General features: G+C 36.0%; 2 protein-coding genes across 4 annotated transcripts; one reads left to right on the forward strand and one right to left on the reverse strand.

Moving 5' to 3' along the window:
* The first annotated feature begins 12,728 nt into the window (after window positions 1-12,728).
* Window positions 12,729-13,124, forward strand: LOC139855249 (uncharacterized mitochondrial protein AtMg00820-like). Its single transcript, XM_071844487.1, has one exon. The coding sequence runs from the start codon at window positions 12,729-12,731 to the stop codon at window positions 13,122-13,124; it is 396 nt and encodes a 131-aa protein (XP_071700588.1).
* Window positions 13,125-14,476: 1,352 nt separating this feature from the next.
* On the reverse strand, window positions 14,477-20,735 carry LOC139852864 (probable disease resistance protein At1g12290). 3 transcript variants are annotated; one of them, XM_071842204.1, is made up of 2 exons: window positions 20,556-20,735; window positions 14,477-16,203 (listed from the first exon to the last, which is right to left on the reverse strand). In XM_071842204.1, exon 2 carries the CDS (start codon window positions 16,185-16,187, stop codon window positions 15,426-15,428), a length of 762 nt encoding a protein of 253 aa, XP_071698305.1. In that variant the 5' UTR covers window positions 16,188-16,203; window positions 20,556-20,735; the 3' UTR covers window positions 14,477-15,425. The 3 variants fall into 3 exon arrangements, with proteins under 3 accessions (XP_071698305.1, XP_071698306.1, XP_071698307.1); XM_071842205.1 differs by lacking the exon at window positions 20,556-20,735 and adding an exon at window positions 19,740-19,902; XM_071842206.1 differs by lacking the exon at window positions 20,556-20,735 and adding an exon at window positions 16,281-16,408.
* Window positions 20,736-25,510: the final 4,775 nt, after the last annotated feature.

A 25,510-nucleotide genomic window follows, 5' to 3' on the forward strand; every position in this document is an offset into this window, starting at 1 on the left:
CAACACCCTCGTAAACCTCATCTCTATGAATTAGTATGTTGAGACACAAGAATCATTTTTGGAGATTCTTTTCACTCGGAGTAAACCATTCGTTAGGACCAAGGGTTCACGTATCTTCTCATCCGCACACCCCCTTAAGTACACGGATAAATTCAGAACGAACCGCTCAAAGAAGTTCACTCTCGTTCAAAGACAACACCTTTCGTACGACTTTCTTTCGAAAATATAATATAAGATACCTTGAGAACCTATGAATCTTGCTATCCCTTTGGGAGGGGACTGCTTAAAACATTTACGGCACTGATGTGGATACTCTATATATTTCTCCCTTTGTTGGTTGCAACTATCCGTTGTCCTAGTTAATGTTAACCCTAACTTCAACATGTAACTGAAAGGATGAAGTTACAACACAGAACTGTGCTTTCATTTCATCTAAGGATAAGTTCACTATGGTAAACTGGGTGATGTCTTTTGTTATTCGTTCAGACCGTTCTGAAGACACCATAAATAATTATGGATTGCAAACATTCTTAAGAATCGGGTTCTTCATGTTGGGATTTAACAAGTTCATAATACTTAAAACCTTTTAAGAATCATTCAAAGCGGAAGCGTGTAATTACCAATTAAACTTGTTAATCTTTAAATCAATTTAAAGCTAAATTCCAATAGGATCAAGTTGTGAAATCATGCTTACAAATTAACAAGAAAGGAAGTGATTTATACCTCCTCAAAACCAAGTTTGAGGGCTGCTCAAAAGTGCAGAAAGTTGATGAAGATGATGGTGAAAATGGCCTCCAAGTTGAAGCTTCAAGTGTGTTAAACATCAAAGGCTTTTGAGGGCTGCTCAAAAGTGCAGAAAGTTGATGAAGATGATGGTGAAAATGGCCTCCAAGTTGAAGCTTCAAGTGTGTTAAACTCCAAGCCTTTGATGCTCCAACACCACCCTTGATTGTGACTAGACTCTAGAACCTTAACCACCTTGTTAAAGTAGTTTGAAACCCACTTCTATCTGCTGGAAATTTCGGCCAGCAGCAACAATGAAAGATGATGATGAATGCTAGCTTCTAATGGTGAAACCTCAAGGGATTATACCCCAAGCTTGTTACCAACAACCTAGCCTTTGGTTAGGATTTTAAATGCACTTAAATATCACTTGCAAAACAAACTTGATAACCCTTTTTTCTCCTTTAAAATTCACGGCACAGCAGCCCTAATTTTCAGCAGAAATGAATCAGTTTTTTTTTTCTATCGAATATTGTGTTGTGCACTAGTATTAAGTCCCACAATCCTTGGTCTTTTGCCCATGCTTATGTGAACTTGTGCATCTCAAAAGTAGCAATATTCTAGCATGGATTGTTCCCTTGGTTTGACTCTCAAAATCTGCACTTTGAGTGGGTTTATATAAAATTGGGACAATTTTATAAACTTGCAATATATATAAACCTTGTCACAAAATACATCATGCATTTGTTACTTACATATTTTATAAACCAATTTATAAAATACAACACAACATAATTATTTAAACCTATAAATAATTAAATATAAATTATCCAAATAATTTATTTCAAGTGATAATATTTTAGAAAACCGATTTTCTAAAGTTCAAGTGTCGCGTATTTATTTAACGAGCCAATCGTCAAGACTAAATACGTTTAAGGTGTCGGTAAGCTTGTTATTGGATATGACCCGACTTGGTTCATAACATATTAGCCACATTAATTTAATATGTCTCTCGGGCATATGAAATACCTTCAATCTCCCACTTGCACGAGAAACATAAGAAATTAATGCAAGTGACGGATACCACCTAACGACCGTCCATCACCCCCAATATGTTATGACTTTGTGCCATTCAATAACATCATCCTTTTCGAGTTCCCATCTCGAATATGATTAGGTGAATCTTTTCATTATATCCTTTCATCCTAGATGTCATGTTAAATCCAAGAGATACAGAGTGATCACTCTCTTTTAGATTTAACTTTATCAGGCCTTAGACATCTGACTCTCAACGAATAAGAGGGACAAATTCCATCTTGACTACATACGTCCTAGATATATACTTTGTATCACACCTGAGCTCTTCCTTATGAACTACCATATTTCAGAATAGTGAAGGAAAGAATCAAGGCAGAATACTAAGTGAATATCCGAACCCAATATGTATATCAGGTCAGAGGATACAATGATATTCGCCTTTACTCAAGATTACATGTGATCAACCACAAAGGCTCCATTTAGTAAATCTTGAGGGCGGGTCTTCCAATATTTGTATCCCACAAATATCTATGAACCTTGGTAGCAACCTTGCCCCACATTCATCCCGTGAATGTATACCAATCCAAGTTCATAATAGTCTAAACCTCACACTTGTTCCCACAAATGTGATCGACTACGGAATTTAGAATAATTACTTATTCATGGATAAAATATGCAAAATAGGAACATAACTCAAAATAAATTAATGCCATAATTATATTAATGAGTTTGAACAATTTCGTTCCGTTACAATACTTAAAACAGATCACAACCAATCACTAGAATATCGAAGCCCTAATGCACTAACATGCCCTTGATGTTTCGCACCATGTAAGAGCTTCGTGAGTGGATCCGCTATATTAAGATCTGTGTGAACTTTGCGAATACATATCTTTCCCTTTTCAACTTCATCCCTTATGTAGTTGAATCTCCGCTCAATGTGACGGGTCTTTTGGTGAGCACGAGGTTCCTTGATTTGAGCAATCGCACCCTCGTTGTCACAAAAGATCTCAAGAGGGTCCTGAATGGAAGGGACTACTCCTAAGTCGTCGATGAATTTCTTCATCCATGCAGCTTCCTGAGCTGCCAATGATGCGGCGATGTACTCCGACTCTGTAGTGGATAAAGCAACAACATCCTGTTTTGAACTCTTCCAAGAGACCGCACCTCCATTTAACGTGAAGACATAACCGGACTGTGACCGAGAATCATCTCGATTAGTTTGGAAACTTGCATCCACGTAACCTTTTACAGCGAGTTTCTCCTCACCAGACCCATATATTAGAAATATATCCTTAGTCCTCCTAAGGTATTTCAATATACTTTTGACAGCAATCCAATGACTGTTGCCTGGGTTATTTTGGTATCTACTTGTCAGGCTTAGAGCGCATGACACATCCGGTCTCGTGCATATCATTGCATACATGATTGACCCAATGGCAGACGCATATGGGACTTTCTTCATTATCTCCTGTTCATCTTTCGTGGTGGGGCACTGAGATGAACTGAGAAGTGTTCCCTTTTGAATAGGTACCAAACCTTTCTTAGAGTTCTCCATCTTGAACCTTTTCAAGATCTTTTCAATGTATGCACTTTGATTCAAACCTATCAGTTTCTTGGATCTATTCCTGTAGATCCCAATCCCAAAACGTATTGTGCTTCTCCAAGATCCTTAATGGAGAAGCATTTACTTAGCCAAGTTTTAACGCCTTGCATTGCCGGAATATCATTTCCAAATAATAATATATCATCCACATATAATACAAGGAACATGATAGTGTTCCCACTAGCTTTCTTGTATACACAAGCTTCATCACCATTTTTAATGAAGCCAAATTTCTCGGCTTCCTCATTAAAACGATGATTCCACATTCTAGATGCTTGTTTCAATCCGTAGATTGACTTCTTTAACTTGCATACCTTTTTAGGATATTTCGGATCAACAAAACCTTCAGGCTGAACCATATAGACATCTTCCACAAGATATCCATTTAGGAAAGCGGTCTTGACATCCATTTGCCATATTTCGTAATCATAATGAGCGGCAATGGCAAATAATATCCTAATAGACTTTAGCATTGCCAAAGGCGAAAAAGTTTCATCATAGTCAACCCCTTGAGTTTGAGTGAAACCCTTTGCTACAAGTCTAGCTTTATATGTATCCAAGTTTCCATGTATGTCAGTTTTCATTTTGAAAAGCCATTTACAATCAACTAGCCTTGAGCCAGTAGGTTGTACAACCAGTTCCCAAACTTGGTTGTCATACATGGATTGCATCTCAGCGTTCATGGCTTCCTGCCATTTATCCTTATCAATCCTTGATAAAGCATCTTGGTAGTTTGTTGGTTCATCCAAATCAACCACATAGCAACCATCCATGAGAAACCCATATCTCTCAGGAGGATTACTAATCCTACCAGATTTGCGAACGTCTTGTGTATTTTGATCATCCATTTGATCACTTTCAACATTTTCATGTTGAGTGCTAGTATCAACCAATTGTGTATCATCTACTTGTTCTCGAACCTCCTCAAGATCTATCTTCCTTTCACTATCACCTTCCATTAGGAACTTAGTTTCAAGGAATTCAGCCTTCCGAGCAACAAATACATTCTGTTCGGAAGGATCATAGAAATAATATCCCATATTATCCTTGGGATATCCTATGAAGATACACTTTGTGGATCGAGCATTCAACTTATTAGGGACGTAACGCTTAGGGTAAGCTTCACATCCCCATACCTTTAAGTATGATAGAGATGGAGGCTTTCCAAACCACATCTCATGAGGTGTTCGTTCCACTTTCTTGGTTGGGGCCATATTTAAAATACGAGCCGCGGAGCATAGACAATAACCCCAAAATGATAGAGGTAACGAGCTTCTAGCCATCATAGATCGAACCATATCCATTAGGGTTCGGTTCCTCCTTTCGGAAACTCCATTCAGTTGGGGTGTTCCAGGAGGAGTGAGTTGCGAGATAATCCCACAACTTCTAAGATGATCTTGGAAAGCATCGCTTAGGTATTCACCTCCTCTATCGGTACGAAGTACCTTGATTGTCTTATTGAGTTGATTTTGTACTTCGTTTTTGATATTCTTTGAATGCTTCAAAAGTTTCGTCCTTGTGTCTTAATAAGTAGACATATCCGAAACGACTGAAGTCATCAATGAAAGTAACGAAGTATCTTTCACCATTCCTAGCTATGGACTTAAAGGGTCCACATACATCCGAATGTATTAATCCCAATAAGTCTTTAGCCCTTTCATAGGTCCCTTTGAAAGGTGCTTTAGTCATTTTGCCTTGTAAACAAGATTCACATACATCAAACGAGTCTAGTTCATTTGATTTCAAAAGTCCATTCTTTCGAAGTGTATGCATTCGATTCTTGTTTATGTGACCAAGGCGACAATGCCATAAGTAGGAATCACTCAAATCCCTTTTGAGTTTCTTGGTGTTCGCATGGTATATTGAGCTATTGTATGATGTGTCATCATGAACCAATTCATAAATACCATTCGAAGGCGAAGCCTTAAAATAGAACACATTATCTAAAGAAACATGGATATCATCATTAATGAAATTAAGATTAAAATCATATTGTTTCAAACGGGATACAGAAATAATGTTTCGTGATAAATCGGGTGCATACAAAACATTTTTCAAAATAAGCTCCAAACCACTTGGTAGCTTCAAAACAAAGTCTCCTTGAGCTTTAACTTGCACCCTTGCTCCATTTCCCATGAAGAGACTTGTTGTCCCCGCTTCTTGATCACTTCTTTTGAACCCCTGCAAAGAATTGCAAATATGAGTTCCACATCCTGTGTCTAATATCCATGTATTAGAAGGAGTAATACTAAGCTCAATGTATACCATATATACATTACCTGAGGTTTGCCCTGCATCCCTCTTTTCCTTCAACTCCTTAAGGTAGACCGGGCAATTTCGTTTCCAGTGACCGATTTCACCGCAACCGAAGCACGGATCTTCCTTGGGGTTAGCTTTACCGGCAACCTTTTGCTTCTTGTTATTATTGGTTGGGGTAACCATCTTCCCATTTCCCTTGCCCTTGCCTTGGTAGGCGGGTCCTTTCCTCTTAGCCGCCTTCGGCTTAGAAGTGTTATGGTTTTTGGACCCGCCTTCATTGATCATAAACATGGGTGAAGCCCTTTTACCCATGCTCGCTTCGGCCGTCTTAAGCATGGCATGTAATTCGCCAATGCTCTTATCCCATCCATTCATGTTGTAATTCATTACAAATGTGTCAAACCTCTTTGACAAGGAATTAAGGATAAGGTCCGTGGCTAATTCATTAGACACGTTGCAGTTTAGACGGTTCGCTCGATCAATTAGGCTTTTCATCTTAAGGACATAAGATGAAACGGATTGGGAGTCGTCCATCCGACATGCATGAAGCGCCCGGACCGTTTCAAAGCGCTCGACACGAGCTTGTTGAAGGAACATCTCCTTCAACTGTGTGATCATGTCATATGCACTATGATGCTCGAAATCCTTTTGGAGTTCGGGTATCATAGTCCCAAGCATGAGGCAAAAAACTTGCAACGAATCGGTGCAATATTTCTCTCAATAAGCCATGCCTTCCGTATCATCCTCGTCCGGTTGATCGGGAATGGGGTCTTCCAACACATACGCCCTGTCCTCTAGTTTGAGGACAATTCTTAGATTGCGGAACCAATCCATGAAGTTCGTATGGTTGAGTTTTTTCTTTTCGAGGATTGACCTTAACGATAGGTTGTTAAAGTTTATTGGTGCGTTCGGAATGTTGTTGTTATTGGCGGCCATCTACAAAATTTAACAAAGTTGTTTAAGTATCAATTTTAATTTAACGATCAATACCCTTTAAATCCAATTGATATTTATTAAATTTTAGAATCCAACGGTAAATCAAATTTCGGTTAGGTGTCCTTTATCCTGTCATTTGATTTAGCTAGGTAGTCATTGTATGACAATTGCAATCCTTTTGCAACTTCTAAGTTATGGGATCATGCGATCCTTTTGCATGGCATATTTATCCCATCAACGCCTATTTGATCCTCATGCTTCGGTGACCCTAAGTTCATGATTCCCAAATCAAGTCGTCCTACTTGTGTAAACGTGTACATTTAACATACAAGTGGTTAGGTGACCTTTATCCCACAAGTGTGCGAAATTCACCTTAATCATATTAGTTTGTTCATAACGGTTAGGTGACCTTTATCCCATTATGAGTTCCCTAATATTTTTAAGTGTTGCACAAAAGGATGGCGTTTAACTTGTTTGCCTTGTTTAAAAGGGATTTTAAGTTTTCATTATTTCTAGTTTGAGAAAACTTTTATGCCATACACCAACATGCATTTAGTGTATGGTTCATTTGAAATCCATTTTCATGTCTATAAACCATTTTATATATATGATCCTAATCATGTTCTTAATAACCGTTTATTAATGTCCTTTTAGCCATTTTTAATTTAACCAATTAAATTGTCGTTTTGCTTGTTGTTAACTTGTGTGATTAACTTGTAGCATACAAACATACAATCCACAATCATACAATAAACAACCATGCATGCAAAACAAATATGTTCACAATCAAGCCATTTTGGTAGACATTTGTTTAGCCGAAAACAAATGCCACCGGATAAGGGGTTATAACACAAAGTAGGAGATTTTAAATCTCCCACTTAATCTTGCATCCAAATGCTTCTTCTTGTGTTCTTCAAGTCTTCATCATCTTCATCTTTTTACAAAATATATCCTAATACATTTTGTCTAAAAAAGTGAAATTACAACCTAATCTATTTTACATACCAAATATAAAATAAATTACATAACCAAAATAATATTATTACATACCAAATGAATAAATATTAAATCAACCAAACATGCAACCAAACACAAGGTCAATGCTTAGATTGTGAACATCATCAACATAAGTGATAGGCAATACAGAATCACAAGTGATTGGAAACATAGAATCACAAGTGATCTGCAACACAGAATCACAATTGATTGGCAATACAGAATCACAAATGATTGGCAGTACAGAATCACAAGTGATTGGCAGTACAGAATCACAAGTGATTGGCAATACAGAATCACAAGTGATTGGCAATACTGAATGCAGGATCACAAGTGATTTTGGCCAAAATGACAAACCACCCAAAACCGAAAATTTTACATTCTACTTCATGCATGTTCATAGAATGCAAAATTATAGTGGGTTTAATAACCATCTCGAAGCATATTTCAACAACTTCGGCTCTAGATACCATTGTTGGGATTTAACAAGTTCATAATACTTAAAACCTTTTAAGAATCATTCAAAGCGGAAGCGTGTAATTACCAATTAAACTTGTTAATCTTTAAACCAATTTAAAGCTAAATCCCAATAGGATCAAGTTGTGAAATCATGCTTACAAATTAACAAGAAAGGAAGTGATTTATACCTCCTCAAAACCAAGTTTGAGGGCTGCTCAAAAGTGCAGAAAGTTGATGAAGATGATGGTGAAAATGGCCTCCAAGTTGAAGCTTCAAGTGTGTTAAACTCCAAGCCTTTGATGCTCCAACACCACCCTTGATTGTGACTAGACTCTAGAACCTTAACCACCTTGTTAAAGTAGTTTGAAACCCACTTCTATCTGCTGGAAATTTCGGCCAGCAGCAACAATGAAAGATGATGATGAATGCTAGCTTCTAATGGTGAAACCTCAAGGGATTATACCCCAAGCTTGTTACCAACAACCTAGCCTTTGGTTAGGATTTTGAATGCACTTAAATATCACTTGCAAAACAAACTTGATAACCCTTTTTTCTCCTCTAAAATTCACGGCACAGCAGCCCCAATTTTCAGCAGAAATGAATCAGTTTTTTTTTTCTATCGAATGTTGTGTTGTGCACTAGTATTAAGTCCCACAATCCTTGGTCTTTTGCCCATGCTTATGTGAAATTGTGCATCTCAAAAGTAGCAATATTCTAGCATGGATTGTTCCCTTGGTTTGACTCTCAAAATCTGCACTTTGAGTGGGTTTATATAAAATTGGGACAATTTTATAAACTTGCAATATATATAAACCTTGTCACAAAATACACCATGCATTTGTTACTTACATATTTTATAAACCAATTTATAAAATACAACACAACATAATTATTTAAACCTATAAATAATTAAATATAAATTATCCAAATAATTTATTTCAAGTGATAATATTTTAGAAAACCGATTTTCTAAAGTTCAAGTGTCGCGTATTTATTTAATGAGCCAATCGTCAAGACTAAATACGTTTAAGGTGTCGGTAAGCTTGTTATTGGGTATGACCCGACTTGGATCATAACATATTAGCCACATTAATTTAATATGTCTCTCGGGCATATGAAATACCTTCACTTCATGCCTATGGCCTCCCTCCAAAATTAATGGGGTTAGTAAATCCGTGGCTAGCACAATCCAGACATCAAAACGCATGGTTGTGATCACCATGTTTTCCATTCTACCTGTCAGCCTATATTACGACATACACGCTCAATGTTTTAGATGAGCTTAGAATCATTCATGATGCATTTCACGCATCCAGCTTACTGAAAGTGCCTGTAAGGCTAAACACACCATCTTTCCTTTTGTGGATATACATTCAGATGACATACTCCTGTTAATCAGAAACGAAATCAAATTGTTGACCTCTTAGGACAAGAGACTTAATTAATGGCATATACCTATTCTTATACGCCGAAGTACCTTTCAGGGTAAATAACTTACTTCTGAGCCCTCGAGTCTCACGAAACTTTGATACGCCCCTTCTTGTTCGAATACGGTACCACTGTTGGTCACTCCTTAAAATTTCGGAACGAAATTTTCTTTAACAGGTGGGTAATGTAACGACCCTGGTTTTTCCATCCTTAATTAATAATGGTTATTATTAATATTTGAGATTTAATGAATGTATTGTTATACATTTACTTGTTACCATACATGACTTTTAAATGCCCGATTCGTCTTTGTGACACACAAACTTTACAAGAATAATATTTTTGAATATTATTTACATTCATGATTAATTTTTATTAATCATTTTTAATTAACTATGGTTACTAGTTAATTACTTGGGCTTTTACTTGGATTATTACTTAATTGGACTTGGGCTTATGGTTAGTGGACTTAGAAGCCCACCCTACATCTTTAATGGATTAATTAAGCCCATTACTTTCATGTAAGTATCATCATTAAGGTTTAACTAGTTAGCTTAGTGCATTTGGAATCTAGTTACAACTCTTTCCCATAACAACACACCTTATATCCATCTTTTAAGCCATAAACATGCAAGTGACTAGTGTGCTTTTCCTTCCCCCCTTTCCTAGCCAAAACCGTCGGCCACCCCTTGGTAAATGGGGAGTTCAAAATTTTTTTGTTACTTATTATTAGTGTATTATTTCCTCATTTCTTCACACACACATACACCACTTTTCTCTCAACCTTTTCTCTCATTCTTCTCTCAAAAACTTGTAAGTAATAAAGGCTTTGTTTCTCTCTTTTTCTTCCAACAAAACCGAACCCAAGAGCATCCATATCATCATCATCTTTTGTTCTTTGTTGTTGTTTAATCTCTTGTAGTTGTTAGTTGTTGTTGTTTACTTACTAATTATTAAGAATCAAACTTGTTAGTTTGATTCTTCATAACATCTTGTTCTTACAAGACAAACAAGAACATAAACTTTCTAGCTATGTTCTACACTTGTTATTTTCAAAAGATTAAAGCTCATGTGTTGTTAAAATCATACTTGAAGCTCATGTTGTAAACTTAAAAGTTTACTTCCTAAAGATCAAGACCTTGGCTTGAATCTTTAAAGTATGAACAACCATGACTTATTAACTTGTTTACTTAGTTTATTACTTCATATTATGCACTTTAAATTCATGTTTGTTGGTTATGATTGGTCAAGTGTTACTAGTTAACTTTGATCTCATTAATCTTGAACTAAAGTTAACTTTAAAAGTTCAAGAACATAGAAGTATAACTTTCTAGTTATAACTTCAAATACTTATGTAAGATCTAAGTATATATAGCTTATGGTCTTCTAACTTTGTCATAATCAAGAGCTTATGAGCTTACATACACTTTACAAGATGATAATCTAAGTTTTGTAGCTTATGGTTTCATTAAAGTAAAGATTCAAGTGTTAATACTTAGGATTTAACTTAATAACTTTAGATCTAGACTTTTGAGTCTTGGATCTTCAAGATCAAACTAAGAACTATTTTCTACAACTTAAGATCTTGATTAGTTAGTTTACTTTCAAGTTTGTAGTCCAATATTACCTTTATATTTCATGTATGTGTTAAATCTAAGACCTTGATGTAACTTTGGTTCATCAAAACATTTGCAACACTTAAGTGAGTTGTGCTACATGTCTTAGACTTACACAAGTGTTATGATGGTCAAAACTTGGTAAAGATGATGTAAACCCATCAACGAGTTGTACACTTGAAGCTATATGCATCAAGGATGAGAACCGTGATGAACATCAAGCACCAAGAACCACCGGAACCTACTGTTTTCTGTTTTCTGGGTCTGATCAGTAGAACCTGGGCTACTGTAATTATCATATTCAATTAGCTCTGTTCGAGTAGATAATTTTTCGTTTAAGACTCGTCTTCATCCGAGTTACAGTTTAGGATTTATGGCACTCCGAGTGTCACTATGTCCTTTTAACGTTGTGCTGAAAATTCTGACCTACTCGCACTTAGACCGTCGCCACGGTCAAACTAAGACGAGTTTGCTTCTGTAAATTTTACCACAACTAAAGGACTCATATACGGAGTCATGGCCACTAGTCTCACCTCTGTTCGATTTGTGTAGAGGCCGTGGCGACTGACCGAAGTCAGCCCTTGTTTTAAACTCTTTCCTTGAACTAAACTTACTTTGTACCTTTCGTTTGATGATGAATGATGATGACCTTTAAAACCTATTTTACATACTTATAGACCTATTGGGACGATATACTGACTTAGTGATATTTGACTTAGGTTGAGGACCCGTTTGGACAACCTACATACTTGCTTATTTCCCGACTCATACTTTACCGCTACTTTATCATTGTGAGTTATAGCATCCCTTTTTACTACTTTTACTATTTTTGGGACTGAGAATACATGCGCTTTTTACGTTTTACATGCTAGGCACGAGTACTTAAACTTTGTATGTATGTGGGTTATATAACGGCATAAATATTCCCTTTAGCACGGTAACGTTTAGTCATTGGTTTTTGAACCGGTGAACGCGAATCTTAGATATGGATCCATAGGGTTTGACATCCCCACTCGGGCTAGTTGCGCTAGCAGTCAACGAGTGTTTAATACTTCGTAAACATACGCACTTGCCAAGTGTACTTTCAGGGGTGATATATTATTAAACGTTAAGTTAGTTGCCGAGTGCCCACGGTTAAACATATACTTTATCATACTGATTTGGATTACTGTTTTGAAACGCTCTTTGTAGCACTGAAATCTCGTGGCCTACCTTACATTACTGTTATACTTAAACTATAGCTCACCAACCTTTGTGTTGACGTTTTTAAGCATGTTTTTCCCAGGTGCTTAAGGTTTGCTTGCTTCCGCTGTTATACTAGTCTTGCTGTAGACACCCGGTGCTTTAGAGATGTCACTGCATGAACGCTTACTTTTGCATTCAAACTTTAGTACTTTTGAAACGATGATTTGTAACGACCATTGGGGTCACATACATTTATTAATTGCTTCTACTTAGTGAAGCATACTTTTGATGTAAAACATTCGACGTTGGTTATGACGTCACTTTTATTATGAATGCAAACTCTTTTTGAAATCGCATATAGTACTTAACCTTGTAATGATCCTGTTGTTGATGGTCCGTACATGTTGATTTAGTACGGGGCATCACAAGTTCCACCTAAAAGATATGATCCCAAGAAAGAAGCTCTTAGATCGAGATATCCGATGGCGAATATTGCCAAAGGAAATTTATCAGAAGAAACAAAGAAATTCAATTCCGCGATATACTCTGAAGAAATACCAACTACCATAGAACAAGCGCTGAAATCAAAAAACTGGAGAAAGGCAATGGAAGTTGAAATGGAAGCTTTGAAGAAAAGTGATACATGGGAAAAATGTATTCTTCCCCAAGAGAAGAAGCCAGTAGGATGTCGATGGGTGTTTACAATAAAACACAAACCAGATGGCACAATTGAAAGATACAAAGTCCGGCTAGTTGCCAAGGGATATACTCAGACTTATAGGATAGACTATTCCGAAACTTTCTCACCGGTGGCTAAAATTGACACCGTTAGAGTTCTCTTCTCTGTTGCCGCAAATAAAGGATGGCCCCTTCACTAATTTGATGTGAAAAATGCTTTTCTACATGGTGAACTCAAGGAAGAGGTTTATATGCAAGCTCCACCAGGATTCTTGGAAAACTTCAAAAATAGGGAAGTTTGTCGCCTTAAAAAATCTTTATATGGGCTAAAATAATGCCCTCGGGCTTGGTTTGGGAAATTTACCTTAGCAATGAAAAAATATGGCTATAAACAAAGTAACTCCGATCACACACTATTTTTCAAACAAAGAAATCAACTAATTACTTGCTTAATTATCTATGTCGATGATATGATAATTACAGGAAATGACAGAGATGAATTTTTCAACTTAAAAGCAAATTTATCAAACGAATTTGAAATGAAAGATCTTGGAATGTTAAAATATTTTTTGGGAATCGAAGTTCTTAGATCTCAACAAGGAATTTTTATATGTCAAAAGAAATATGTTCTTGATCTACTAGCTGAAACAGGGATGATCGACTGCAAACCAGCTGAGACCCCTGCAATTCCAAACCAGAAGTTGTTTATCGAAGAAGGAGCTGAACTTGCAAATAAAGAACAATACCAAAGGATCGTTGGAAAGCTCATCTACCTTGCTCATACTCGCCCGGATATAGCATATGCAGTAGGAGTTGTTAGCCAGTTTATGCATCATCCTCAAGTACATCACATGGAAGCTGTGTGGAGAATCATCAGATACCTCAAAAGAACAGCTGGACATGGAGTTGTATTCAAAAACAACGGACACCTCAAAACTCAGATATATACAGATGCAAGCTGGGGAGGTGAAAAAGGAGACAGAAAATCCACATCAGGGTATTTTTCCTCGGTTGGCGGGAACCTGGTTACATGGAAAAGTAAAAAACAAAAGGTTGTAGCTCTTTCAAGTGCTGAAGCTGAATTCAGAGGAATAGCACGAGGAGTACAAGAAGCGTTATGGATCCGCAAGTTACTAACAGAGATCGGATTTCGACCAGAAGACACTAGTCAAATTTTTTGCAACAACGAAGCACCCATTGCTATTTCAGAAAACCCAGTTCAACATGATCGGACAAAACATGTTGAAATCGACAGACACTTTATCAAGGAGAAGCTTGAAACAGAAATCATCTCACTACCATTTGTGAGATCAGAAGACCAGCTCGCAGACATCCTAACCAAATCAGTTAATGGAAGATTATTTAACGAAGTATTGGTCAAGTTGAATTTTGGAGATCCCACTATTCAACTTGAGGGGGAGTGTTGAAATAAAGGATCGGAACTTAATAAGCTCATCATTTCCTGTAAAGACAGTTGACTAGAGTTGACCAGAGTTGACCAAGGGTTGACCAACGGCTAGTTTCCCATTTAGTCAAAAAGCAGATTCCTTCAAAAGTAACAAAGCTCCGTTCCAAATAAGGAATTAGCTGTTACATCTTTTCATCATAAATAGATTAGCATATCATTGTAAAAACCAATTCAGCTTGTATCAATATAGTTCAATCAATACAAACGATCAATTCTTACAATTTTACATATCAATTCTTCAATTATAACAAACTCGACCAGACCTCCGCACTTTAACAATAATCTTTCGTAAGAATCTTCTCTAAGTTGATCTGAGATATCATCATCCTTGTTAACAACAAGCGAAGCTTGCTTAACATTTGAAAAGTTGCTTAAAACAAAATCACGCAGGAGATCATGAATATTGACATAACCTTTTCTATCACTTTCAATCAACAAGTTTGAACGTATGAGATAACCAACACAAGCTTTCACCCAACGCCTTGCTTTTGATATACTGTTTGAATTCTTAAAAAGCTTCAAACCCCATCCATACCTCGTCAAGTCCTCTATAGGTATATCATAGTCATCTGGAAACAAGCCACTAAGAAGAAAAGTTGCTTTCTCATAATTATCTTTGAGATTGTCAAGGCTAATCTCAAAAATATTATCAAGGTAAAGAGAGCATCTTTCCATGTTTCCTTGTCTTTATTATCTCTAAGAGTAGTGGCAATGGTTTTTATGGCAATGGGCAAACCACCGCATTTCTGTACCATATCTTCTCCGATCCTAATGAGCTCATGATCACTATCCGAAACTATTCCTGCAATTTCCCAGAACAATTTTTTCGCTTCAAGTTCTTCTAAAAGAGCAATTCTGAAGATACAACTAGGTTCAACACCCATTTGAGTGCAAACTCTTTCATCACGTGATGTGATTAACAACTTGAAACCTTTTGGCAAAGGAGTCACTAACCCGATATCTTCAAGATCCATCATCTTCCAAAGATCATCTAATATTACCAGTATCTTCTTGTTACCATCTTCTGATATCCCTAAAAACCTTTTATTACAAGACGCACAGCCCTATTATCTTCGTCAGTTTCAGTTACAGATCGACCGATGTTCTCTGCTACAGCGTCCTGTATCATTATTTTGCTTTTGCTTTTCCCAATAACCACCTTAACAACCCAATCAAACATTTTCCTATCCTCCGCAACCTTTTTTAGTTGTTCCATCATCCTACTTTTCCCCACACCACCCATCCCACACAGGGCCATCATTTGGCTCTTATTATTTGGTTCAAATGCTTTCAATGCATCATCGAAAATCAACTCTCTACTTGACTTGATAACATTTTGGGTATCAATATCACTAGCAACTGGTGGTTCAGAGGTGTAAGGCTTTGTAGTGCGAACCATACCAAGAAGCCTTGGTTCATCACTCCATTTTATTTCAGAATTTCGTTTCTTGAGACTGTCAATATCCTTGATGATATCGGATGATCGCTTACCTGCTCTGTATCTCGCCTTCACGTTGAAGCATCCAATTCCACCGGTTGGAATATCTTCCACTTTTTCAGATAGTTCTTCGACTTCTGCCAACCAAGCTGGTACATAATGAGGTATCAAAAGATCGTTTGCAACATTCGTCTCCTTCTTCGTCTTCATATCACGTGACATGGCATTCAATTCCTCCATATTTGTACGCATTTCATTAACATTGTTTGTGGAGGAAACCAGGTAACCTACGTGTCGCTTAATGACTTCAATTATAGATTCAACAACGGGTGTGACAACTGGAGCTACAAGATCCATTTTTCCAATTATGTATCTGTAATTTCATACAAACAGCTGAGTAGAAGTATTTTCTAACAAAAAGGAAGTGACATATATACCCATAATAATTACCAGTGAGCCAGTAACTCGTGTACTATTTAAAATTATAGGATTGAATGAAAAGTTTAGCCATGGTCATAGTCTGATTTGATTTCCATATTTTAAAGTAACCGATTCCAGTTTTAGCCGTTGCACACCTCCAACATTGAGACAAAGTGGCAGAACTAGATGAAATGATATAATCCTGATGCCAAACAGGTGGTTTTGAAGACCTAGATGACTTCCTGGGTTCAGTTTGATTCATTACATGCACAACAGGAGGATCAGGTGGTTGATCAATTATAGGTTCTTCAATAGGTTGATGTTGAGTAGCTGGTGCATTACTAGTAACATATTCATCATAAACACTAGGATGAATACTTGATATAACAGTAGGTACAGGCTTGACCAACTGTGATACACAAGCAGGTGAAAAAGGAAATATGTGTTCATAGAACACCACATCTCTTGACACAAAAGAAGAATGTGTTAAGAGATTATACAATTTATATCCCTTTTGATGCTGAGGATAGCCCAAGAAAACACAAGGAACACCTCTTTCTTGAAACTTATCAACATTTCTAGTTGGATTACTTGACATAGTTAAACATCCAAATACCCTGAGATGATCATAGCTGGGTAATTTCTTCAATAAAACTTCATAAGGAGTTTTATTGTGAAGAACAGAGGAAGGATATCTATTGATAAGATAAGTAGCAGTAATTACACAATCTCCCCAGAACTTTAGAGGTAAACTAGCTTGAAATCTGAGAGCTCTAGCAACCTCTAAAATGTGCCTGTGTTTTCTCTCTGCTCTACCATTTTGTTGAGGCCTATCTGGACAGGAAGTTTGGTGAATAATGCCCATATCAGAAAGAAAGCTACCCAGTTTGCCTTTTACAAATTCTAAGGCATTATCAGATCTCAACACCTTTATCATCTTATCAAATTGATTCTTAACAAACTTAACAAAATTCTTGAAAACAGTAAAACAATCATCTTTGTTAGCTAACAAATACACCCAAGTAACTCTGCTACAATCATCTACAAGTGTTAGAAAATACCTGTACTTTCCTTCAAACAACACCTTATATGGTCCCCAAATATCCATGTGCACCATATCAAAAACATCATTAGAATGTGATTCACTTAAAGGAAAAGGTAACTTTGTAAATTTTGCCATAGGACAAGTCATACAAACATCTGAAACATTCTTTACAATGTTTGAAGGAATAGCTGAGATGTGTTTCATTTTAGAAATGGATGCATGCCCTAACCTACTGTGCCAAAGACTAAAACTCAGTACAAGTTTACTAGCATTTGCACAGCCTTGCCTTATTGAAAATAAACTTCTAGAAGATACTGTGGAAGCAACAAGATCAGCCAGCTTCTTGTCAATTTGATGAAATGGCATATTGACAAGATAGTACAGGTCATTTCTCCTTTCACCCAGTCCCATTACATTCCTTGTTATCAAGTCCTGGATAACACAAAACTGTGAGTAGAAGAAAACTACACAGTTGTTATCCTTAGTCAACTTAGGAACAGATAACAAGCTAAATTTAAATGAAGGGACTACCAACACATCTTTTAGTTCCAATTTATTGTTCAACTTCAGTTTTCCAATATGAGTAATTAATGAAGTATTGCCATTTGGTAACCTAATGTGTGGTTTAAGAAATAAAGACTTGGCTTCAATTAAATCATCATAGCTAGGTGTCATATGATCTGTGGCACCAGTATCTAAAATCCATTCACAAGATGAAACGAGATTTTTTGATATACCTGCTGCAAAATGAGGATCAAGTTCATCATCAGAAGTGGACAAGGTATCTTGAACATCACCTTGTGTCATTTGTGGTAAGCATTTTAACAACTGCTCAAATTGTTCAGATGTAAAGATAACATTGTTTCCTTGCACACTAGCACTAGCAGCAGTTTTCTTAGAAGCATTCATAGGAACAAAAGTCTTGGACTTAGCATTCTTGACTTGAGAACCTTGTTTTGATTGCTTATATTTGTAATGCCAAGGTGGATACCCTATCTTCTCCCAACATTTATCAGATGAATGCCATTTATTACCACAAATGCTACACTTATCTTGCTGATTTCCTTTACTAAACAAAGCAGTAGGTTCAATCACAGACAACACCTCCCTCTGTGATTCTTCTTTTTGAAGCATAGAACAAGCAGTTTCAACAGTAGGAAGAGGATTCATCAGTAGAAGCTGAGATCTTATAGCACTAAATTTCTCATCTAATCCATTCAAAAACTGAAACAAATGTTGTTCTTCCTTCTGCTTGTTCCAAGCATTCAGAAAAGTCACAATCTCAGGATTAAGTGTAGTAATCCTAGGCAATTCATTCATTGAATCTAATTCTTCCCAAATACATTTCAACTTAGTATAGTACTCATGAATCTGTATACCTTGTTGATCACAAGCATACGATTCCTTATGTAACTTGTATTTCCTAGATCCATTACTTAGAGCAAACCTTTTTTCTAACTGAGACCATATTTCACTTGCAGTACCAATGAACATGATAGACTTAGCTATAGACTCACATACAGATGACATAATCCAGCTAATCACCATATTATTGCAAGTATCCCACATTTCTGCCTTATTATCATCATTAATAGGTCTAGTAACAGTACCTGTCACGAAACCTAGCTTGCGTTTAGTAGAGAGAGCAATTTCAAGCGATCGCCTCCATGATCTGTAGTTTGAAGCTCCAGTTAGCTTCTCTTGGACAGAAAGTGATCCTGGACCATCAGAAGGATGCAAGTACAACGGATTTTGAAACAATTGTTGATCCATAGCCATGCGGAAGCAAGAAAAATGCAATCAGGTAACAATCAATTCGAATTTGATGCAATCAATTCGCATAACAAACGAATCAAAGCCAGAATCAAATTACGCGAACAATTGACCTAATTACTCCATTGATACGCTCTGATACCATAAAGAATTTATCAATGGATACAAGAGGATATCAATTGAGAGAAAAACTTTCTCACATTCATTTCACATAACTAAATCAGATCAATTACAACCATGTATTTAACTACTAACAAACTCACTAACTAACCAAAACTGTAGCCCTAACCGTCTGTTAACAAACTAATGTACACTTTGACCCTCGAAGTTTATACAATTATAAATTAGACCCTAAGAACACCAGTTCTAGATATTGGCAGAACTAGTCCCTGTACTTTTATATATATCCACAAGTTCCTTCCAGCCCAAAAATATATATATGTACAGTCTGATTTGTATAGTTTAAAAAAAAAAAAAAAAAAAAAAACTCAGATAGATATGCTATCAAAAATCAAGTAGTAAATATCATTGCACATATAGTATAAAACTATAAAAGATATGTAAATCATAAACTGATGTCTAACAACAGGAAATGTCTATATCTATCTATCTATCTATATATCCACGAATATATATACGTATAATTATATGAAAATAGCATTTAGCATTACCTGTGTTAGGTGTTGAGGATGAGTAATATTAAATGAAATCTTTTGTAAAACATTAGAACCAATGTCATATCACTATCATAGGATAACTTAGATTGTTATTGTTGGTTATCGAGCTTAGTTTTTGTTTTTAGTTTAGTTAGCTCGGTTTTCATTGGTTGTATGTTCGAAGGAGGTTTCATTTTTGATGAGCCTTCTTTCTGTTATAATATTTCTATCGTTTTTTCGCCAAAAAAAAAAAAATCATAGGATAACTTATTAAATTAATTAAAGTGGGTGTGTGAGTTTGTGGACGGAATTCAAAGACAGGGCCCCACTAATAACTGACTTTTCAGATTAGAGCAGCCGCCTGCAATAGTAATAATGTTACAGTTCATTGGTAGATAGATCTCTAATAGAAGGCGGTTAAAGAAAATTCATCTTAACGATGAGTAACTTTTTTCTGTTAGAAGTAAATACATAAACTTCAATTGCACAGTCAGATTTCAAACTTCTAAAAAGAGTCAAAGATTTGATGTTACAATAATCACATGTTGAAGCTCATCCTTAATTAGTCATTAAAGCTTGTTCCATTTCTCAAATTCTATACATTACAAAATAAGATAGAAGCCTTCAAGAAAATGAGTTTGAAGTCATAATAATCAGAATGTTCACACCAACTAAAGTGATAAAGTCATACCTATATGACGGACATTGTATCAAACACCTTATAGGCATATAATTATGTGAGGATACAAATTTCAATCACAAGAAGATGAGTATTAAACTATGAAACAATTAAACGAAGGAAGAAAATTTCAGTACTTAAATGAGACTTACAATACTTAGAGATGGTTAGACGCATAGATTCACCATAGCTATAGTACCGGTGCTTTATTTCGGTTTCAAACGATGAATTTCAGTTTTGAGCGAATGATTTGGAATACACAGTTTCTAGCGAATGTTGAACTGATGAGAGATATTAGGAGGGAAGGCAGTTTGTCACTGTTCACGGTTCACTGTTCACTGTTCATCTTGAACGTATGTTAGTTATAGTATGGGAAGTGGTTCAGTCAAGATTCTGAAGACAACTAATTAGTATTAGTAATTACGTGATATGTCTGAACTCAACTTTGATATATCCGCTAGTGACGTAATCTTCCAAAAATTTCCTTAAATATCTACTTAACATATACAGGAGAATTCACATCTCGGGAACATCTCGTTTCGACATTTCTAGAAAGATCTCGGCATCTCGGAAAAATATCGGAGAAATCTCGGACGTTGACTTTTTAGTTTTTTTTTTAGTATAAATTCATATATATATATATATATATATATATATATATATATATATATATATATATATATATATATATATATATATGATTTTACAAAAAATCCAAGAAATTAGTGAGAAAATTCAAGAAATTACGAGATTTTACGAGGAAATCTGAGAAATGAGTAAGAAAATTCGAGAAATCGTGGCTTTGACCAACTTTGACCCCGTTGACAGGGAATCGTCTCGGTTGCCTTCTAAAAACGAGATCTCAGAGAGAAATAAGGAGATTTACAACACTCTACCCAGTATATCTAGTGACTATTTACTTTTTTTTATGTATGAAGTGACAGATTAACATTAACAAAGAAATATATCATTAATTTTTTTTTGAACGGCGATATTTTTTGCATCAATAGATGATTTATTTTAACGACCCTCATCATTTGCGCGTAACACACACGTTCGGGCGAAAACCCGAACCCGATCGACGGTACCCGGGAACACATCCATTCGGGCAATGTTCTGGGTAGAGGTCCGTGAACGAATCCGGTAAAACCTCCCTATACGGTCAATATATACCACCTTTATTGGTGTTCAATTGGTTTAAAGAAAATCATGTCATCCCTAAGGATCGAACCCATGACCTCTACCTATTCCATGAGACATGGGGGAACCGTTGGGCTATGCCCGCAAGTTCGAAATATATCATTAATTGAAAAATAAACAAACTCTTACTAAAAGACATCATATCATTTAATGGTACTTTAGTAAACTTGTAACACCGTACATTTTTTATATAATATATACATACACAGCGGAACTCATTAATACATTACTATTACAAAACCATCATTTAATATTACAGTACAACTGGTGTTAAGTTAAGCAAACTTTCTTAATATAAACATGTAATAAAAGAGACATCAGAGTTAGACTCGTCAAACATATCCAGCAGCTGCAAGCTTCCCCCAAAACCTAACATAAACCTCTAACCTGCATAGGAGGAAGTGAGGGAGTTAGCACAAGGCTAAGTGAATAGCATAATCCTAACAAGTACAAGCAATTAGCATCAAGCTAGCCAATACAAAACCAGGTCATGATAACAAGAGGATCGACGGCTTGTACGAGCACACGACCCTAGCTGATCGGGCTAGAGTCTACCGATAGTTCCCAGTTACTGTCTCCCTCATATAGTATCCGGATGCAAGGCATGCATCATTCAACTATACTACACGAATAGTAACCTCCCGAACCAGAAAGACTCATTCCTACCTCTTGCCCAACTTACAAATTTGGCATAACTACATACATAGCTGCCCTACATGTAAGCTAGTTGCCGAGCTAAACCATAGACGGCAATATCGAACTATCAGACTACAAAACCAATGGCCGGTATTAAGGGTGGCCACAACAAGTCATATATTATATCACAGTATATCATATACTAACAATTCACGTAATCAAGACAAGGCAACAATAGCATAACCCGCTACTAAATACTCATAAACATTAGAATAGTCCCACTCACCTGATACACAGCAAGAACTCGAAAGTCTTATATTACTGAGTCTTCTTTATTTCCTTATCACCTGAGAATATCATATCTAGAGTTAGTACATATCAAATCAATAACATGATCAATTCATACTCTAAACAACATCATATATATATATATATATATATATATATATATATATATATATATATATATATATATATATATATATATATATATATATATATATATATATATATATATATATATATATATATATATATATATATATATATATATATATGACATGTTTACATGGTTTCCCATTCAATTGCAACTATCACACGCATGTAAAACGAGGCATACACGCTATCGAATCATTTTGACCTAAATTAAAGTTTAATTTAGTATTTTAAACCTTACCATTGGAAACTAGAGCTTAAAACGTTTCCAACGGTATTTCATTCATAAAAAATGGAGTTACGGTTTGAAAGTTACGGCCAACCTGCATCCGCATGGATGCAACAGTAACCATACGGATGCACCCGTATTCGTACGAATGCACCAAAAATGGTCCGGATACGACCCTTATCCGTACAGATGCACCCAGTATCCTTACGGATGCTGTTCATCAGTACCAGGTCGCTGTTTTCGTGGTTTTAAGCCCCAAATCTCGTTTTTACACTATTTTGACACTAGAAATCACTTAGGAAACATATATAACTCATATACAAATGTTTACTAACATCAATTTATGCACCAAAAATGGTCCGGATACGACCCTTATCCGTACAGATGCACCCGGTACCCGTACGGATGCTTTTCGTCAGTACCAGGTCGCTGTTTTCGTGGTTTTAAGCCCCAAATCTCGTTTTTACACTATTTTGACACTAGAAATCACTTAGGAAACATATATAACTCATATACAAATGTTTACTAACATCAATTTATGCACCAAAAATGGTCCGGATACGACCCTTATCCGTACAGATGCACCCGGTACCCGTACGGATGCTTTTCATCAGTACCAGGTCGCTGTTTTCGTGGTTTTAAGCCCCAAATCTCGTTTTCACACTATTTTGACACTAGAAATCACTTAGGAAACATATATAACTCATATACAAACGTTTACTAACATCAATTTGACGCAAACAGCACTCCAAATGCTAGTTTTGATCCAAAAACCCATTTAACACAAAAATTTATATAAACTAAAGATTACTTCTAATTTAACACATGAAATCCGTTTCAAATTACCTTGTAAGGTTACTGAAATCACGAGACACGAGTTCTAGTTTAAAAACGAGATCAAGAACAAGTTTTAGGAAATAGGGTTTGAAGGAATTCAGGAACGTATGTGTTTTTGTGTGTGGAGAGTTTCCAAAAGAGGAAAGCAAATAAAGTCAGGGGTTTTAAGCAAGAAGGGCTTCCTTCTTGTGAGGGAAACCTACTCCGTGTATCACACGAGTATTTACAAGTTGTCAGAAATACGAAACACCTCATTAAATGGTCTAAACGAGGTCCAATTGAAATAAATAAACCTGTTCTGTGACCCTTGTCACTAACTGGTCTCAATCAAATAGTTAAATAATCATAAACATATAATTATGAAATTCACACTAAAGAACACATAAGGACAAAATGGTCATTTACCGCTAGACCCTTTGAGGTTGTTACAAAATTAATTTGAGTGAAGCTATTAAAAATATTATTGGAAATATTATCTCCCTAATTTTTATTATATATTCGTATAAGAAATAATTACCTGGGTGGTCCATGTGTTTTACAATGTATTTCACAGGGCATCCCCGTATTTTGTTTTCGACATGAGTGGTGATTGTGATTTACGAATGTTACGTGGGTGGTTCCTATTTCAAATGGCCGTCAAAAGTGACCGTTAAGTTACAACACGTGCACAACACGTGAGGTTAATTACGTCATTTTCAATAATCACGTTTCCTCTATACGGAGTTAAAAGGGTTCCCCAAATTGAACACCTTAAACTCAAACACAACTACCAGAACTCTTTCATGTTCTTTCAATCAAGCAGTGTTAAACATTGTTTTGAATCCGTGTATGAATTAGCAACAATAAAGGCGGAATTGTATATGATACGAACAACTCTCTTATCGTGAAGATGTGAAGCTAAATTACCAAAAAATAGGGATTTTGGTCTGTTCTAATTGATATTGGGTTTTAAATTATACGATTAGTCAACTTGGACTTGTATGTCTTCATCATCACAATAACATTTTTTTGGGTGAAAAATATAATATGAAAAAAAAAAGAATGAAGTTACAAAAATGATAAACATCATCATATAGAATATTGAAATATAGGAAATTAACATAAACCATTGAGATAATTGTACTTTAACACTTGCAATTGAACCACCTGGAACTACCCTCAAATGTTTCGGGTAATAAAGCTCAAGGTTTCTTCGAGGGCCTGATGGAGCGCAATATTCTTTCTTCATCATCGGGCACTATTATTAGTGGCCTATTCTTTTTAACTCTCGATCGGGTAAGACAACTCAAGTTGATAAGGTTGATGGGAAGGCTTGGTCAAGTTCTAAAAGTCAAAAAGATTCATCCACATTGGAAAAATTAGCTTCGTCTGATTTTGGTCGCTTCGGTTTTGTCGGTCGTTTTTTGATACGTGGGTTGTTTAAGCTAGTTTGATTTGTTTGTTATTGTATTTCTTGTTTTTTTGGTTGTAGTTGGTTCGTTTCATTTCGTTTAGTTTTTTGTTTAGGGTGCTTCATTTAGTTTATGTACTTGTTGGGGTTGGTGTATCATCCAGGTTTGGCTCGGTTTTAGATAGCATTTAGTCTTAGCTTCATGCTTTGTGTAGTTTTCTTGTTTCGAGTTAGTTGCTTGGTTGTATTTTATGTGTAGGTTTTATTCGTCGGTTTTAGAGAGTCTTGTTATAAAGTTTTGTTTTTCGGGAAAAAAATCCAAAATTAAAAGATTTATGTGATAATCTGCTCACTTTGGTTCGGGGATTTCAAATCCCATA

Source organism: Rutidosis leptorrhynchoides, chromosome 6, assembly GCF_046630445.1.
Source record: "Rutidosis leptorrhynchoides isolate AG116_Rl617_1_P2 chromosome 6, CSIRO_AGI_Rlap_v1, whole genome shotgun sequence".
Lineage (NCBI taxonomy): Eukaryota > Viridiplantae > Streptophyta > Magnoliopsida > Asterales > Asteraceae > Rutidosis > Rutidosis leptorrhynchoides.